This window comes from Anoplolepis gracilipes, chromosome 4 (genome assembly GCF_047496725.1).
Source record: "Anoplolepis gracilipes chromosome 4, ASM4749672v1, whole genome shotgun sequence".
NCBI classification, from domain to species: Eukaryota; Metazoa; Arthropoda; class Insecta; order Hymenoptera; family Formicidae; genus Anoplolepis; species Anoplolepis gracilipes.
Window position 1 is genome coordinate 15,706,353 of NC_132973.1, and position 19,740 is coordinate 15,726,092.

Consider the following 19,740-nt stretch of genomic DNA (forward strand, 5'->3'; position numbering starts at 1 on the left):
AATGTATACCTATATGAATGATATATCGAAATTGATCGAAATACATATCTATAATCGATCTTAGTATATCGCTTTATTCATTATATAAATTATAAACTATAGATGTGATTACTCTATTGCAGTATCAATTTACTGAAGGATTGTATAAAAGTATAAATATAAAAAAATAAAATAATAGACACAAATGTAAGAATAACAAAACACCACAGTCTGAAGGGAAAAGTTCCGAACGAAAAAAAAAACTTTCTGTGAATACAAACTAAATATTAATTAACATTGCTGATCAATCGTTTTTTGGAGCTCGATATGCACACCGGACAATATTTTGCAATGATAATACTTCTGCAAATTTCGATTGTTGCATATGCAGGTAATAAAGTCAATTGTGAAATTTTACAGAACAGTTAATGTGATTTTATGAATTGGAAGCAGCGGAATGAATCTTTATATGATAATGTATTTTTTTAAATCTTTTTGAAAAATATTTTTATACTTTTTGACATTAATTACCTGATTTATCGATATTTCTCCGGGTACTTCCTAATATCATTTCTGATCTTTGCTTATTCTCCATCTATAAAACACTTTTATTATTTCTAATGATCTTTCTGTTCTACAGCGCATAATATATCAACTATTGATTTATCCAAGTGTAAGTTGTCTCAATTGGGAACCGACTATAAAGGTTTTATTATGACCACTGCTGGTGGTTTTCGATGTCAATCATGGTCTGCCGAACAACCAGTTCATAAAGTTAGTTCATTGACATGAACATTTGTACTTTTTACTATTATTTCTATTTTTTTCTATTTTTTGCAATAAAGTTAGAAAATTAGAATATAACGATGTAAATTTTATATTTGATGATCTTATTTTTGTATACATTTTTTGTATATATTATATCATATAATATCTATTTTTTCTATTTAATATAATACACAAACTTTTCCATTTATCCTTTTTTTCGTATGTACAATATATAATTAAAAGAAAAGACATCAATTTGAGATCAAATATAATATTTAATTTTAAATGAAAATTCCTGATTGCACATGTTTTAAAACGCTTAAAAATTATTATTAAATATTTGTTGTCATTAAACAATATTTTACATTTTATATATGTTAAATTATTACCTTCTCAATTTTTCTGTTATTAGATTAGTACGGATATAACTGATGCAAATTTCCCAGAAAAGTCCATGAAACTTGTTAAAAATTATTGTAGAAATCCTACTCAAGATCCAAGGGGTCCTTGGTGTTACACATTAGAATCTACGGTTATCGATGATGAGTGCGATATTCCGCTTTGTAATTACAAAGGTAATTATATTGATTTAATAATAAATATAATAGATTTATATTTAACTTGAAAAAAATATATATCTATATGTCATTGGAAAGTTTATATAAAAGTTTAAATCTTTTTGCAATTTAAAAGACACAATATACTTTATGCATATTTGAATTTGTAACTATAATTTTTCAAAATAAATTGGACTAATTGTAAATATCTATAAATAAGATATGCATAGCAAATGTATTCAGCCGATATAATTCGCTTAATTACATAATTAGATTGTATTATAACGGGACCAGGAGTCGAGTACGGTGGAACTCGTAGTTTCAGTACTTCAAAAAGGAAATGTAAATCTTGGAATAGAAGATACAAACTCGGTAACACAAAAGTAAGAAAAAAATAAATCTTCTCTTAGCATAATATGCAAATGTGTGTTAGCCAGTAACAAAAATCTGTTCCTTACTTTTTTCATTATTTGCTAATTGCTTTTTAGAGTATTAAATTTCATAATAAACATTTTCCGGATGGCTCAAGAGTGAAGGCACATAATTTCTGTAGGAATCCAGATGATGACACTGGTGGTCCTTGGTGTTATGTGGAAGAAAGGAGTTACGAGCTGGTAGAAAAAGAATATTGTGATATTCCATCTTGCGATGACAAAGGTATACTATTATACTATCTATCTTATTTATATTATCTGTAAAAAGTTAAAGTTTTAGTTTCTATAATAATTGATTAAGAGTACATAATTTATTATATATGTGTATAATCAATTAATTAGAGAAATATTAATAATAATCAATTTAAATAAATTGAAGAAATTTAATATCAATTACTGATTAAAAATAAATTAAATATTAACAATTGCTAATTTTGGGTTTAATTGTTACTAAATTCACGTTAAAATTAATATTTGTATTTTTATTAAAAATTGTAAGTTTAATTGTATTAAACTTCTTATAATTAAATCTAAAATTTAAACACGAAAAATTATGATTCTCAAGATTCATCTTTGTACAACTTTTTTTTTAATATTATATATTCCTGCAATATGATAAAAAAAATAATTTCTAAAAATTCTCTTAAATTTTAATTTTTTTTTTAAATTGATGTTTTTACTAGCATATCTAATTGAAAATTTAGATGTATTAACACTTATACGAAAATGATTCTTTGAAAAAATATTGTTTTTGCTAAATATGACCGCAAAATAAATTATTTTGAGATGTAGATTAAATTATCTTGTGAAAAAAACTTGTTATTTTACAAAATCTTCAAACATATACAAGATATACTGATTTTGATGCTCTTACTCTAAAATACTTCTTTCTAGATTGTTTAATGTATTCACGAAATTCATCAACTTATTCCACGTTAACGAGATTAAACAGCACTTATGGAAACATATCCTTCTGGATTAAGCTTTGGAATCCTCTTGATGAACAAAATGTACATGAATATCATTAAGTATAGATGCATTCTCTCAATATAGATAGTGATACAATTACAAATTATAATTGTAATGAAGTTAATCGGATGCATCTAGGCAGAAGCCAGGATTTTATTAAGTTTACTGCCAATTCCGTCTTCTGCCAAGAAAATTGCCCAAGATTGGAAAGCTGGAGTGGAACTTTTGATTTCGAATACTGTTAGTGGTCAGACGTATCCAGTTACTAATGTTAGTGCAGATAATTCAAAGTTAAAAAACATCAAATGATAAAAACATTAATATAACATAACATAACATAACATTTGATTGATCTGACTAACGTGTGTTTTTTAGAATGAGCGTCTTTTTGAAAATACACCTGAGATATTACTTAGTTCTAATTGGACTGGTCTGTGGATTACATGGGGTGGTGGTTTCATATCTCTTGGAATACAGGGTGTGTCGAAACCATTAATTATGGATAAATATAAAATGACAAATAGTATTTCGAGTTTGTATCCTGACAGTTTTTTGCATTATGGCATCATGGGCACCGGTGTTTTGTGGAGCACGGAATTTTGCCAAAAATGTATAATGTAACATTTAAATAAATACATATCCATATAGCATAGATTGCAACTTATATCATTGGAACAATATATTCAACGTTAAAAATAACAAACTACATCAAAAATATTGTTTGATTTTATCAATCTATTAAATATTCTTATACATTTTTATTGAATTATTTTATTAAATTCTTATATTCAGATTGTGAAAGTCATACGACTTTTGGAGAGGAGTTTTTGAGAATTTGGCCAATGCAAAAAAATAATGATACACAGGATGTTCAATTTTATCTTCGAGCTAGCCAAAATGTAGAGATACGGTTATATCAAAGTCCTGGGATGTTATTTCCTTGTTTTATGGTAAGATAAGAAGATATTCAATATGCCTTGTTTCAATATGTTTCATATTAAGTTTTAATCTGAAATTACATGTGTAGACTACCTAACTAAAGATAACAGATTACTTTTAGGTAGAAATTAGCCACAATGTTACATTCTTGTTATATCAAGAAAATGAGAAGTCAATAAAGCAACGTTTGACAGAAATTATAATTAAAGGATTGATAGATTATTGGACTTGGAAAGAATTTACTATCAGGTTAATATTATGATATTTATATTGAAAAATGTTTAGATTTTTTAATTATAATAAAATAAATTTTTTATGTATAATATATATTTGTAGTATCTTTGGCACACATTTACATTTATTCTCGCAACGTACATATGGGAGTGAAGAGATTCTAAATTTTAATCATAATCAATTGATTACCTTACGTTGGTTCAGCATTGGAAGTCAAGCGATAGCACATTGGACATTTTTCTGCTCACCCGACGGTAAATTCGCCAATATCTTTATTAAAGTTTATATATATATGTTTTAATAATATTAAGTATATAGAATATATATTAATATATAATTTATGATGATATAAAAAGTAAATTTTAGTTTCTTCTAGAAAAATTATATATATAAGGAATAAGGATATAAGATCAATACAATCATTAAACATAGATGCTGTATAATAGGTACTTGAAATATACTTCTCGTAGCTTTGTTAAATTATTCTTTATCTAATTTCTAAAAATTATATGCCAATATTTATGACTGAGAAAAAACTTAAGTAAAGTTTCAAATTAATCTCACTACGGAGAATATTTATGCAAAACTACGAGAAATATTTATACTTTAAGTACCATATAACACGAACATCTGTGTTGCACAGCTACTGTATGGAACATTTTTACTGGGACTTATGTATATAACCCAGGTAGCACAGGTTCGTTTTATAAACGTTTTCTAAACGTATCCAATATTTTTTAACCGTCAAACACCAATAAGAAACGTTTCAACAGAAACATTTTTAAAACCATAGTTTAAGAAACGTATTTTTTACGTTTCTATAAGGCCTGATTGCATCAACATTATTTTGGCTTTAAACGAGATTTAAATATATATATATATATATATATCTGTTTTTATTAATTTAGAAAGAAAAATAAAGATAGATACATGTTTAAGTCGCACTTAAATCCAAAATAATGTTGGTACAATATCGGGCCTAAATAGAATAAAAATTAATGTTTTAATTCAAAATTATATATATATATATATATATATATATATATATATATATATATATATATGTGTGTGTGTGTGTATATATATACATATAATTTTGAATTAAAAAAATTAATGTATTTTTAATTTTAGATATTCATATTCATAGTCCGATTTTATATTGAAGACCGTCTTAATAATAATGTGTTGTAATTCAATCACAGAATCGTAATAACATATCTTAAGATATTATACTTAAAACGATCTTGAAATAAAAATAATGGACTATGAATATCGGAATGAATAGCGGGGTGATTCTCTCTCTCTCTTTCTCTCTCTCTCTTTCTCTCTTTCTCTTCCTCTTTCCATTGTCTTACTAACAAAAAGTATTAAGGTTATATTCCATTTATTTGGAATGATCGCAGAGTTATTGCATATATTTGCTGTTCAAACAAGAAAACTTTTATTGTGAATATTATACAAACGACTTGTGAATATTGCAAAAGTGAAACTAGTAGTGAAAGGATAGAAAAATACTAGTAATGTGTACTATAAAGTTAATCAATTCTCGTGCATAGATCATAACAAAGGTTAGGTTGATCAAAACGCCGGTCCGGCGAAAATATTGATATAAAGAATATCTCTTTTTTACGACGAATAAGGTAAGTTGTATATTGGTTTAATAATTTTATAGTTTACTGTTCTGTATATATGTATATATATGTATATTTAGAACACAATATTAATACTAAAAAAAGATATGAGATTAGACGTCAAATATCACATCTACAAATAATACTTTACAATTAATAAGAAGATATCAATTTGTGTGAAATCATAATCTAATTAATCTAACATTTTTTATTGTATCAGTATATATTAAGAATTTTTACTATCAAATTATATTGTGTTTTTCATTTCTTAATTAAATAGTTGTCATTTTTTCAGGAAAATATATATGTAAATATATCTTTGTCGCACATATAATACTTACATAAAATACTTGTTAAAAAACAAAAGAACAGAAAAAATATTCTTGTTTAAATATGGATAAAGAAAAAGAAGTTAAATTTCTTGGCAAAAAACAAACTAAAAGGAATATACAAAAACAAGTATATGAGTTATATATGAACTCAATTGGAATGAAACAAAATCGACAACACATTCAGTCATTGACTCACACTTAGAACTAAACTTAAATATAGATGAAGATTTGGGTTTTAGTTTAAATTTTAGAAATAATGAGACAAAATCATCAATGTCACATTCAATCATTGATTCGCATTTAGAACTAGGTTCAGATCAAGATTTAGATTTTGAAATATTTCCAGAATTATATATCACTGAAAAACATGATTTTTCAGAAAACGAAACATTATCTGATGATTTTCTGAATAAATTGAGAAACTGGGCCCTAACACATAATATTACATTATCAGCATTAGATGAATTATTGTCATTACTAAGACAATTTCATTATGATATATCTGTACCATTATCTGGAAGGTCTTTGTTATACACTCCAAAAACTACAAATTCAATTGATTTGCAAAGTGGAAAATTTACTTATTTTGGTATGCGTAAGCAGTTATATCTCCTATTAAAGGAAGAATCATGCTCAAAAATTATTGATTTAGATTTTAATATTGATGGGTTACCCTTGTTTAAAAGTAACAACATAGTTGTCTGGCCAATTCTTTGTAGATCATTAAGTTTAACTTCATTAAATAAACCATTTATTGTAGGTTTATTCACTGGCAAAGGAAAGCCAGAACCTCTTGATTGTTATTTACAAGATCTAATACACGAGCTTAATGATGATATATTAAAGAATAGTATTGAAATAGATCATAAATTATTTCAAATTAGAATCAGGTCTCTGATATGTGATGCTCCTGCACGAGCTTTTCTAAAATGTTGTGTAGGTCATAATTCTAGGCATGGGTGTGAAAAATGCGATATTGAAGGGAAATACATTAATAAAATGATTTTTCCATGTAAAAGTGGACAACTTAGAACAAAAAAAACTTTTACTAAACAAGTACAAGAGGAACATCATAAAGGAAGGTCTCCATTATTGAATTTAAACTTAGATTTAGTGAATCAATTTCCATTAGATCCCATGCATTTGGTATATTTAGGTATAATGAAAAAGTTGTTAATATTATGGCTATCAAAGGGAAAACCTTCATTTAAATTATCTGGAAGAGCTATTAATAATTTATCAGATAGATTAATTTTGTTGTCTTCTTATATAGTACATGAATTTCCTAGAAAATGTAGAGCTATATCGGACTTAAATCGTTGGAAAGCAAATGAGTTTAGATTATTCTTGTTATACGTGGGTCCAGTTTCTTTAATAAATATTTTGCCTAAACAACTTTACAATCATTTTTTAATGTTTCATGTTGGTATTACAATTCTGTGTAACGATAATCATATTTTTGAACATATTGACTTTGCAGAAGAAGTTTTGTATAATTTTGTAAAGTATTTTGAAAAATCCTATGGGAAAGAAGAAGTGACATATAATCTTCACAGTTTAATTCATTTAGTAACAGATGTAAGGAATCTTGGTAATTTAAACACAATTAATTGTTTTCCCTTTGAAAATTATTTGGGAAAATTAAAAAAACTTGTAAGATCATCTGCAAATCCTCATGCACAACTTTGTAGACGTATATCTGAATTATTTAATTATTCAAAGACTGAATTACCAATAACTAAATTAGAACCTAAGCAAAAACATTTTGAAGGACCTACACTTAGAGATAAAACTGACTTGATTTTACAATACAAGAAATTGAAAACACCGACATGCGTTTTGACGATTTTTTCACCTGACAATTGTGTTTCAATACAAGGAGATATTATTGTTCAGATTGTAAATATTCTGTGTTTGAAAGATCAATTTTATTCTATAATTTGTCGTCGATTCTTGAAAGTTTCTGAATTTTATGATTATCCATGTTCGTCCAAATTATTGAATATTTTTAAGGTGTCTCACATATCACCTGATATAGAAGAATTCCCTTTTATATCAGTAAAATATAAAAACATATTATTATCCGCATATGAAAAAGGAACTTACATTGTGTTTCCTCTTCTTCATGAATTGTAGTTAATGTATTCCTTTTATTTTATTGTATATAATTTTATATACGTATATTATTTATAGGTTTATGTGAGTATATATTATTTTATTTTGTAAAATTTAAAGTTAATTTTAAATGTCTGCAATATTAATTTTATATTGAAGAAAAAATTGTTGATGAAATGCAATAAGCACTTTCTGCTTATTCTGTTTAATGTTTTGTTTATTTCAGATTATAAAATGTATTCATTAATAGAATTTGCGATGAATTATGGACAAAAACCTGAAGTTGAAGTAGTCCCTAATATTTGGTTAGAAAAAGAGGAAGAAATATGGTATTGTTTGTGGCCTCAAAAAATTTCCACAAAACAAATCCGTAAGGCTATCGAAAAATGCTCTTTACCGGAAAAAAACTGGAAAAAATATAAATGTAGAATCTTGCATACATATGGTAAATTTTTGGTTTATGTTTTATAAAAGTTGTTTTGTTTTATAAAAAAGTAAAAATATTTATACACTTGCTTTATTTACAGTTATTTCCAAGATTTAACATATATTAGAAACTTAATTTATTATTTATTAGAGTATTTCTTATCTTTATAGTTTTCTTTTTTCACAATATATACCACATATCATTTTATTTATTTTTATAGTATAATTTTGTTATATACTGTCAGACATTATTATATATTTAGCAATTACATATATATATATATATATTGTTGCATCCGCGGAACGATTTTGAACGTTCCGTTCGTGCGCGACAACCGTTCCTCGTTCACATATCGTCAATCAATATATTTCTTCAAAAACGGATGTCACAACAATATACATATATTTATCTCAAATCTTTCTTAAAATATTTATAAATATAATTTTTATTTCAAATTAAGATAAATAATTTTTATTTGTTTTGTATTATAGACGCTTTCAATTTTTGAATTAATGATATTTAATTTTAAACTTTTTTAAAAATCTATAGTTGATTTTATTATTAGTTTCTTAATTTATTTTATTATTATTTTATAGTTTATTTTACTATTATTTTAGCTTCTTACAATGATGCGAGGAAAAGATTAATAGATGCTGAATTCACGTCTACTCTAGAAACTGATGTAGAATTGCATGAAGACCAACGGCCAAAAAGAAGATTAAAAAGACCTCGAATTTATTCAGATTCTTCAGAATCTGATAACAATGAAGAGGTATTATGCAATAAAATCCCATCTCTTCCTGCATTAAAAATAACATCAAAAAATAGTAATTTATCAAGATCTATGATCACTTCCTGCCAACCATCAACATCAACAGCTGACAGTTTTTCAAAACGTATATCTAATGGAATTAGTTTTTCAACGTCTTCAGTAAGAGCAATTAGTCCTCCGCAGAAAACATTGAGAACTACATTGACCAGTTCAGATGAAAGAGCAATTAGTCCGCAAAATACATTCAGAACTACATTGACCAGTTCAGAATTTCACAAATCAGGTAAAATGTTAATAAACTTTTCTGTGTACAAGACTATTACTCTAACATATTAATAATTTTTATAAGAAACGTATAACTTAATAATAATTTTGCTTTTGAAATATACTGCACAGAATATTCTGAATAATCTGCACTATCTATATAAAAATTACTTTTTAGAATAATTGTGCTTTAATTAATTATTATTTTGAACATTTGACTTATTATTTATTATGTTGCTTTCTATATATTGTTTAGTTCAGCATTTACTATTTACTATTTAACTTTTCTATATTCTATTACTTTTGTGTTTAAATCTTATTTTTTACATTTCTATAGTTAAGAGTTACTCTTGTGGAATAAAAAACTAATTCAAGATTACACTTTTTCGTAATTATTTTGATGATGATGTACATCAACATCAATATAATTAGATATATATATATATTTTTTAAAAGAAAAAATTTCTCTAACATAGCATGTTATTTTTAGATTTTTCTTACGTTGTTCTAACAAAATTAGTGAACTTAGAAACTTCTATGAACTTGCTTCTTCCAATGGTCAAACAACTTACAGCACATTTTCGATCATCGAGAATACCCCATGTGGAGGATGTTCCTGAAATACCAGTTGACACTGATGAAAGTTTGGAAAATATTGAAAGATTTTTAAAAACAAAACAAAATTTTGAATACATGGTAAATATAACTCATTAAATCTCTTTTTATATTTTTGCATTCTGTTTATTTTCCTTTCTTTTTTTTAATCCATATTTTTTTTATTATATTAATGTGTTATTATTCTTTTAAAGGTACAGATTTTAGCTATATCAGGTGGTACAACGATTGCACAGATAACAAGAAGAACATTGGAAAAAATAATAACAAATAATTACGCTAAAAACTTTAATTGGGCAGGAAGAGTACCTAAAAAAGCCTTCAAAGTTTTAAAAGCGAAAGATTTAATCATAGGTTTGTCTTTTGTCTTTGAAGCCAGCATTGATAACATTTAGCAAATATGTTTAATTATTACACACACACACACACACACACACACACACACACACACACACACACACACACACGCACGCACACACACACACACACACACACACACACACGCACACACACACACACGCACGCACACCACGCACCACTCACGCATGCACATAAATATATGTACATATATATATATATGTGTGTGTGTGTGTGTGTGTGTGTGTGTGATATTGTACAGTTATTATAAAACTATTATGTTTAATAATTATATATAAAATAATAATGTATAATAATTTATAAATTTTTTACAGCTACTGTCAGAAACGTTGAACCAAACGCTGCAGTCAACAAAATTGAAAATTGTATCAAAGATTGGTTGAAGCTATCCTCTATGCGTATTACTTTAGCCGAAATTAAAGCAAGAAGAACTTTTCAACAAGAATAAAAATTTTAAGTTAAGATTTATTAGATTTTAAGATAACACAGTTCTGTGATTGAAACATAAGTACAAGAAAATAATTATATTCTTGGAATAATTAAAAAAAGTTAATTTTTTTTAAATTTTATTTTTGTTGTAATTTTTTTTATTTTTTAAGTTAAAATTAGGTTAACATTTATTAAATTTTAAAATAATTTTAAGATAAAATTGTTCTATGTTGAGATTTAAACATAATAAGTATACAAGACAAAAAAGTTATATTCCTGGAAAAATGTGTCAATTTTTTTTCATTTTATGTATGTGTTAATTTTTTTTTCATTCTTTGGTATAATTATTATATGTTTAAATGTTTTTTTTTTAAATAAGAACTTTATTTTAAAATACTTTATTATGATTTGTACTTTATATATTTTTGATTATAATCTTATTATAATATACAGGCAATATAAACTACTATATATGAACATATTGTATACATATATTTATTTTATAAAAGAAAAAAACAGTTTTTATGCGTGAAAAAGATTTGTTTTCTTATAAAATAATAATAAAATAATGCGTTCATACCCACACGCACACACACACACACACACACATATATATATATATATATATACACATTATTTATATATATATATATATTTTAATAAAATTGAACTAAATTTAATATATATATATATATAATAAATATGATTGTTTATTCACGGATTCAATAAAATAATGCATATATATATATATATATATATATATATATATATGCATTATTTTATTGAATCCGTGAATAAACAAATTTTTTACAAATAAAGGAAAGAAAATGGTATTTTGACCGTTTCTTAAACGTTTTTTTTTGTTAGAAAATAACGTTTCCCTTAACGTTTCTTAAGTGGACATTTATACCAATTAAAAACGTTTTCGAAAGCCGGTTTTAAAACGTTTCGCAGAAACATTTGTGAAACGTTTTTAAAACGAACCTGTGCTACCTGGGAATTTAGCTATCTGTTTTAATTCAATAATCCGAATAGCGATAGATGCGATAGAAGATCCCCAGCCTCCAAACTGTATTCATAATCTCGCAGATTATCAATATCAAGGAACTCAATGGACAAGCGCAAAAGAACTTCCGTGTATACCATGGATAGCAGGAGAGGTTTCATTTTTTTTCCATAATATTCTTATCTATAACATATTTTTTAAGTATAGAATATTCCAACATTATAGGATATTTTTTATATTATAAATCTTTTATTTGATATTAATAATAATAATCTTTTGGACTATCTCGATTATGTATATATATATATATATTTTTTTTTTATTTATATTTTATTTATTATTATTAATTAAGAATCTACTAGCGCTTATGCTTTTTTAATATCTTATTCTACTGCAAGATTTATCCCTTTATCTAATATTATTGCACTTAAGTGATTTTCTGATACTAATAGTAAAGAAAATTATCTATCTCCTTCTTATAGAAGACCGTTTATATTTATTAGATGCCGCGCGATGAGAAAATAGTTGATAATTTTGTCGATAAATCTATAGTAAAAGCTTTAAATAGATGTAGAAATCCAAGTCATGATCTTAATGGACCTTATTGTTACGCAATTTCCAACTCGCATGCTATCGATGTTATAAAACGATTTTGTCATATACGGATTTGTAGATCTTCAGGTATTTATAATTAATTCTAATAATATTAATAAGTTGGTTTATTTCGCGAACTAAACGACTTTTTTCATCGTCTTTTGGCTAGAAATAAAAATAATAAATATAAATAATATAAAGATAGAAAATATAAGAAAATATATAAAGAAAACACCTGTTTTATGTCTCTATTCTAAAATATAAAATTCTTTATTTTAAATGTTTAATTTATTTTTATATATTTAATATAATTTATTTTATATTATAAATTTATTTTATTCTAAAATGTATATCTCATTCTAACATACTACCACTATTCTTTGTAGAATGTCGAATGGCAGGAACTGCTAATGATTACATAGGCACACTATCAAAGACTCGTTCAGGTCGAACTTGCGCGAAGTGGTTGAGCGATTACGATCTCGAGCAAATGCAAATGCAAACACCAAACATATCATTGACAACGATAGTGCCTTCTAAGACTCAGAGATCGATTCGCATAAAATCTCGCTGGAAACGTAACTTGCAGCCAAATGTTTCAATGGAACGGTCGTCATCATTCACAAAACCATTATTAGATTCATCGCCGAGTCTGCCATCGCAATCAAGACTTACTGCTGTCAAACCTATTCACATAGTTGACCAAGCATATTTAAATGATAGCCTTTATCCAGAACGTAATGTACGAAATGCCAGCAATTTTTGCAGAAATCCATCGCGTAATATTGCTGGCACATGGTGCTACACGACAGATCCATTGGTTCCACAAGACCTTTGTGATATAAGAGATTGCGAGAAACCAGGTAAAATTTGAACTATTGCACAGAATGAAATCATTTAGATTGAAAATAAAGAAACATTTTCTTTTCAACAATTACCGTGATTTCTCCTCCAGATATCTTCTTGGAGATAAATCTTCCTAAAATTTAAATTAGTTCGTAGTAGTGAGATAAATGCAACTTTAGTAAGATGTAATTTTAATATAAATATAATAAGATGTAAATATATGATTATTACAGGATCTTTTGCAAAAGGTGTGAATAGTTTTGACAATTTATTGGGCAAATTATCTTAATAAAAAATATATAAAGTATAAAATATATAAGATAAAACATAAATATTTATATAGATATTCTGAATTACACATAATAACAGATCAAAGTTTTATTACAATAACAATTTTCAAGCTTAATAGTCAAGCGACAGTTTGAGAAAATATATATAAAATATATAAGATAAAACAGCGACAGTTTGAGAAAATATAGTATAAAATATATAAGATAAAACATAAATATTTATATAGATATTCTGAATTACACATAATAACAGATCAAAGTTTTATTACAATAACAATTTTCAAGCTTAATAGTCAAGCGACAGTTTGAGAAAATAGAAGAAGGGAAGAAAAAATATCTGAAATAACATGTATTGAGATAAACAGAAAATTATTTATTTTTATTCATACTTTTTCTGTAACTTTTTATAGTTACGAGTAATTACTATAAAACTAATATGATATTTTTTATTTAAAATAGAGGGCCCATGAAATTTTTAAGTCTTTTTATACTTATATATATATATATATATTTATAAGTATAAAATATATATGTATACATATGTATATATATATATATATATATATATATATACATATATATACATATATTGTCAAACATATTACAGTCGGACCTCTTATCCTACGACATTTTCGGTCCGGAATCTTCCCCTTAAACCTCTGATCCTACGACAAAAATTTGAGAGTGGGGGTATAATTCCCCTTTCGCGGTTGTAGCATGAGAGGATTTTTTGTCGTAGGATAAGAGGTTTCGTGGCATAAGAGGGTCGTAGGAAGAGGTCCGACTGTATAATCATTTAAAATACTTTTTCTCGTTTTCCATTTTTAAAATATTAAATTTATGCATAAAATGACTATTTTTAATGCTACAGAGGAGTGTACATTTTTTGTAAAAGGACATGGCATCGGGCGTCGTTTATATGTTTTGCCAGAATATCGTACAGAAGGCTTGTACTTTTCATTAAAAGCTTGGGAGCCCGATCAACCGGATTCCATAACATTTGTATTTACTGCTGATGACGGATTCAACTCCCGTTATATCCTTAAGATTGGAGCTTCAGATAATGAAAAAGTACTTCTCTATTATCAATCAGAAGACAAAGGTAATTTACATCATATTACGATAGAAAGAATCTATATATGAATATTTTATTTTTAATCTTTTTTTCTTAATCTTTTAACAATGTATTAGATATAATTTTGGTAAAAAAGAAAACATTGCCACATTTATTATATCTCGGTAAATGGAGTAGTTTTATTATACGTATACCTCGAGGACGAGTCCTCGTTTATTACGAAGGAGCAGCGAATCCGTTGTTCGAATGGGAACATCCCGAACCGGCCAAAGTTTTCTCACCTGTCTATTACTATTATAATAGTGAAAAGGGACACACGATAGGTGTTGCTTTTGATTGTGCCTCAAGTATATTTTGCTATCTAAAATTAGTACTCGCGATACTTGCTATCAAAATTTTTGATGCAATCTTTCAACATGTACATAGGATGTCATATAGAAAATACACAAACCGATCGCTACACTAGAATATTACCATTGTCGACATGGTCCAAAGAAGAGTTAGTCAGGCCTAATAAATTGATGCTGATGCTACGCGCCAAAGGTGTCGTTCTGATACCGTTACTTCTGTTGCCCGCAACGCCAGGGTAATCATTAATCATATATCGGAACAATTATTAATTATTTCGCAAATTCTCCCTTTCCATTCATATTGCCAATTATAGATTTTATGTGCTCATGCTCGGCGAACGAGGACGGTGGATACATTTTCTGACAAACACATATCCCAAAGTTAGAGTTTATCACAAACAGAAAGCACCCAAGCCTATATTTACCACAAATTCCTGGACGAATATTACCATAAAGTATAATTTGGCTAAAAATACATTTGTATATATTTTGCTGAATTCAATTTAGTTTAATTCACTTTGCGATTTTGTATCACTCTTTCCAAAAGATGGTCTAATAGTACAATTCAAGTATTCTGCAACGAGACAATCGTGTTTCATTATGTACACCGTCAACCACTCATTTTTTATTTTTTTTCGCTCGCCGTGGATCCAGGAAGTTGGGCCACTTGGAGCGCGAATTGCATGCCGTCAGGTATAATTATGTAAAAATATGAGAAAAAATTACCAGTCTTGAAAATAAAATTATGAATAAAATTTAATTTTTACATATTTTTTGTATATTTAAATATTTGTTTTTACAAACAAAACATATAAAAATAATAATTATCTTATTTAAAATTTTATATTGCTGGCGAAATTTATTATTGTGTATAATAATTTATAATATAAAATATTAAAATTTAATTTTTAATAATAAAGTGAGAATAGAAGTATAATAAAAAGTATAATAAAGTACATATAATAAAAAGAGAATAGAATAATTTGTGATTTGTTTGTAGTTAACGACACGTATACATATAATTATATAAACAACTTTAAAGAAATATTATTTTTAAATTTTAAAAATATTTGAATCTTATGTTTCTAAAACGTTCACTTTTGTATATCGCGTACATATATAGTGTATAATCATTTTAATCACACGCAGATATAGATGGTCCTCCTTTAGACGGTGGATGGTCGAAATGGGGACCATGGGAATGCAGTGTTAGTTGCAACGGTGGCATAGGAACCAGAAAACGATATTGTAATTCGCCGGAACCTAACGTAAGAGGGGAGCCTTGCATAGGGCCTAATAGTATGACGGGTCGTTGCAATATGATTTCCTGTGGTGATGTAACTGATGGTATGCTAAAACTGATATCATTTTTTTAATATTCTTTTTCTTTTTTTTTTAATAAGTTAAAAAAGTATAATTTTGCATTTCTCTTTCATAAACGTATTTTTCTAAATATTTCCAAAAAATCCCTCTATGTTATAATGCTAATTCTAAAAATAATTCTTTGCCAGACGAATAAAACAGAATATACATATATTATTATATTATCTCTAGTCTTCGCCGAGGTCGCAGGTTGATTTAAGAATTTATTATAATATTTTCATTTCAATTGTAGATACTACGACTTTGATCAAAAGAGGAATTACGCAAAATAACACTGCTCTTACTGTGAAGGAATATGAAACAATATCACTTCCCTCGGATTCTAATATCGTGAATTCCATCAGAGCCGAATCACCTGATTCGGAAATACAATGGTCTCACAATGGAATTTTTCTTCAAGAAGAACAGCACAGGCTAGAAATTAAAAATTATGAAATTAGTATGTAGTATAATATTTGTTTGTGATAATTAATTAGTATATGCTAACAATTTTTTTTTAATAAATTAACAAATAATAATTTGTTTAAATAACAAATTTTTTAATTTTTTAGTAATAAGTAGAGCAATATTGAATGACTCGGGTGTATATACACTTACTGTGCATCGAGTAGATGGAACATACATGATATTTAAAGTCGTAACTTTGGCAGTGATTCCAATTAAAGAAAGTGTTACAATTCGCGAAACTCTGCCTATGCGTGTAGTATGTCATTGTGCTATCCTTGGCTATGTATATTCTGACCTGAAGATTTATTGGATGATTAATAACAGAGTATGGAAAGATTATAGTGTTACGTTGCCTATAGCTGTAAATATCGATTACATTCCGGCTGTAAATAGATCTCATCAAGGTATGTGGAAATGTATTGTGGAGCAAATTGATCTGAATTTTAAGTGGACGACAAATGTAATCCGCATCAAAGGTAGTATGAATTAATATACAAATATTTTTTCAAATCCACAATAATAAGTAGTTTGATATTAAAACATAATTATATTAAATATAATAAATATAATAATATAATGATAACATATATTGTACATTAATATATATATATATATATATATATATATATATATATATAAATTTTCAGTAATTTGCTGATGTATTTAACATATGTGTCGTAATATTATTTTCTGAAATATTTAAATAATTTTTTTAATAGAAATGTGAAGATATAAATAAATAATAAAATTTTTTATTAATATTATTTGCTTTAACTTTTTTTATTTTGATTTTACTTCAAATTTTAAAGAATGAGTAAAAGAGATGGCATGTAATTAAATTTGAATGAAGAAAAATGATTTTATCACATTATTCTGTTTAAATGCATCTATTATTGAACACTTTGCATTATGTTATATAAGATGTTATTACCATATTTTTATAATATAAAATGTATAAGTTCTTGGCCCTCCAAATTGGCGTACTCATTTGATGGAAGATAAGTTAACACGACCAATATTTGGATGGATGCCAAGTGAAGAATTCGTTGCTTACTCGGTATTGGCTATTATTCTATTCTTGATATGCTGTATTATTATAGGCTCTGTTCTTTATATCAGGTAATGTGCAATTATATGTATATAATTATAATTATATACATAGTTGTGTGCAAAATTTATATAATGTATATTCACAACATATACACGTATGCAGTTTGTTTTTATTTATACATATATTAGCAAAAGTATCATTTTATGTATAATAGAAAAATTGATTCTTTTTTTTCTAAAAATGATTGTACAAATGTATAAAAAACTAAAAGAAAGACATCTATATATGTAAAATAATGATGTACTATATGATTTATCGTAAGGTTTCGTGAAAGTTTGAAAGTTAACGCAGCTATGGCAAAAAAGAAGATGCGTACAGGGAAATCTGCAACAGAAAAGAAAAAAGATATAGTTGATGATATACTTGTGAAAACGGAAAACGAAAATACAATGCCCAATTTTGTTAAATCTAAAAAATTGCGTGGAACATATAATGAGCAACAATCTCGGATAAAAAAATTAGAATCACGTCGAGATGTAAATCACGTCAAGACGTTGAGACCAAATCAAACAAAGTCTAAGAAAATAATTAATAGATTTCGTAAGTTGTTGAAGAAGATTTAAACTGATTCTTATAGTTTTATTAAAAATTTATTGACAAAAATATTATATCTAATAATTACATTATTTTTCTATTGATTTATTCTATTAATCTATTTTAATTTTTAAATCTATTGTATGCAAAATTGCAGATTGGGGCAAAAAAAATAAATCTATTGGTGATGAAACATCAGAAAGAGTGAAACTAATCACGGAAAACGATACTGATAACTAAGTATGATATTAATTTACAATAAGTATAAATTAAATTATATCAGATATCTGACACGAGTACGGATGCACTTTTTTATACTTCTATACAAATTTTTCTGTACAAGTTAAGTTGATTTTAGATTTAATCGAGATATCGATTGATAATTTCCTGACAGCTGCACATATTCGAGTTGTACACGGGTTCTGGTTGAAACGGATGAACGAAAGGGACGACGCATGGCAGACACTAGTGCGAATCAAACGAGATGAAGGAAGGATGAATGAGAGAAAAAGAAATTCTCTTCACCACTCTTCCCTTTCCTCGAGAAAGAGAGCACGAGGGTCCACTCTGTGCCCCGAGGGCGAAAAGGCTTCGCTTTGTAGGGAGGAGAAGCGATCGAAGAAGAGTGAGGTTGCCAACAGATCGGTAGGACAGGCCCGAGGGAAGCGCAACGAAAGTAGAGAAAAAGGTATGACGGCGGCTATTTGCTGGAAACAGTAGGAAGGACAAGAACACACAAAAGAGACTTGAGAAGATAGAAAGAGAAGAGAGAAAAAGACAGAGATGCAACGTGAAAAAGCATGAGAAGAACCAAGAGAGAAAACAGAGAGCGACAGGTGCGCAAGCGCCCACGTGGGGCTCGCTTCTTTGAAGCATCATTGCGAATGGTGGAAGAGCGAAGCAGAAGCAGAAGAAGATGACGACGACGACGAAGATGACGATGACGATGATGACGGTGACGACGAGGACGACGAAGAGGACGAGGAAGATGACCGACCGGCTTCCTTGAGCCGGTTGAACAGACCGACACTCGCTCTACGCCCAAGTTGCACTCATGCCGAGTGTATGTAGTGGGGTGAAGATTGCACTGGCGTAGGGTCTGCTTTCCATCGATATAAATCATATTTTCTTTCATGATTATATACGCTCGGATGTTTACAAATATGTTTGTTACTTTTAATTCAATGAAACCAAAGAAAGTTACGAGAAAGAAATAACGAAGACCCCTAAGTATCTCGCGCTGAATATACTGAATACCCGC

At 27.3% G+C, this 19,740-nt stretch overlaps 2 protein-coding genes across 6 annotated transcripts; both read left to right on the plus strand.

The window, feature by feature from the left end:
- The first annotated feature begins 128 nt into the window (after positions 1-128).
- Positions 129-18,968, plus strand: LOC140665167 (uncharacterized). The gene is made up of 26 exons (XM_072890940.1): positions 129-370; positions 620-753; positions 1,160-1,322; positions 1,578-1,687; positions 1,793-1,961; positions 2,633-2,748; positions 2,846-2,977; positions 3,083-3,317; positions 3,500-3,657; positions 3,768-3,895; positions 3,983-4,134; positions 11,879-12,003; positions 12,353-12,530; positions 12,830-13,306; positions 14,451-14,681; positions 14,771-15,001; positions 15,081-15,240; positions 15,319-15,459; positions 15,552-15,697; positions 16,154-16,351; positions 16,620-16,826; positions 16,939-17,310; positions 17,794-17,953; positions 18,208-18,485; positions 18,637-18,719; positions 18,874-18,968. Exons 1-25 carry the CDS (start codon positions 307-309, stop codon positions 18,717-18,719), a joined length of 4,548 nt encoding a protein of 1,515 aa, XP_072747041.1. The 5' UTR covers positions 129-306; the 3' UTR covers positions 18,874-18,968.
- On the plus strand, positions 4,998-10,946 carry LOC140665048 (uncharacterized). Of its 5 annotated transcripts, none has more exons than XM_072890732.1 (6): positions 4,998-5,448; positions 8,185-8,403; positions 9,003-9,440; positions 9,912-10,117; positions 10,231-10,390; positions 10,729-10,940. In XM_072890732.1, exons 2-6 carry the CDS (start codon positions 8,193-8,195, stop codon positions 10,860-10,862), a joined length of 1,149 nt encoding a protein of 382 aa, XP_072746833.1. In that variant the 5' UTR covers positions 4,998-5,448; positions 8,185-8,192; the 3' UTR covers positions 10,863-10,940. The 5 variants fall into 5 exon arrangements, with proteins under 5 accessions (XP_072746833.1, XP_072746831.1, XP_072746832.1 ...); XM_072890730.1 differs by having other exon boundaries at positions 4,999-5,520; XM_072890731.1 differs by lacking the exon at positions 4,998-5,448 and adding an exon at positions 7,946-8,042.
- Positions 18,969-19,740: the final 772 nt, after the last annotated feature.

What these genes read in the sequence shown, in the direction of transcription:
- LOC140665167 (XM_072890940.1), top strand. Translation starts at nt 307, where the DNA reads ATGCACACCGGACAATATTTTGCAATGATAATACTTCTGCAAATTTCG. An exon ending in TTCGATTGTTGCATATGCAG is followed by an intron (nt 371 to 619) that starts GTAATAAAGTCA and finishes TCTGTTCTACAG; the next exon opens with CGCATAATATATCAACTATT. An exon ending in CTGTGGTGATGTAACTGATG is followed by an intron (nt 16,352 to 16,619) that starts GTATGCTAAAAC and finishes TTTCAATTGTAG; the next exon opens with ATACTACGACTTTGATCAAA.
- LOC140665048 (XM_072890728.1), top strand. Translation starts at nt 8,130, where the DNA reads ATGAAATGCAATAAGCACTTTCTGCTTATTCTGTTTAATGTTTTGTTT. An exon ending in AACAAAATTTTGAATACATG is followed by an intron (nt 10,118 to 10,230) that starts GTAAATATAACT and finishes ATTCTTTTAAAG; the next exon opens with GTACAGATTTTAGCTATATC. An exon ending in AGCGAAAGATTTAATCATAG is followed by an intron (nt 10,391 to 10,728) that starts GTTTGTCTTTTG and finishes AATTTTTTACAG; the next exon opens with CTACTGTCAGAAACGTTGAA.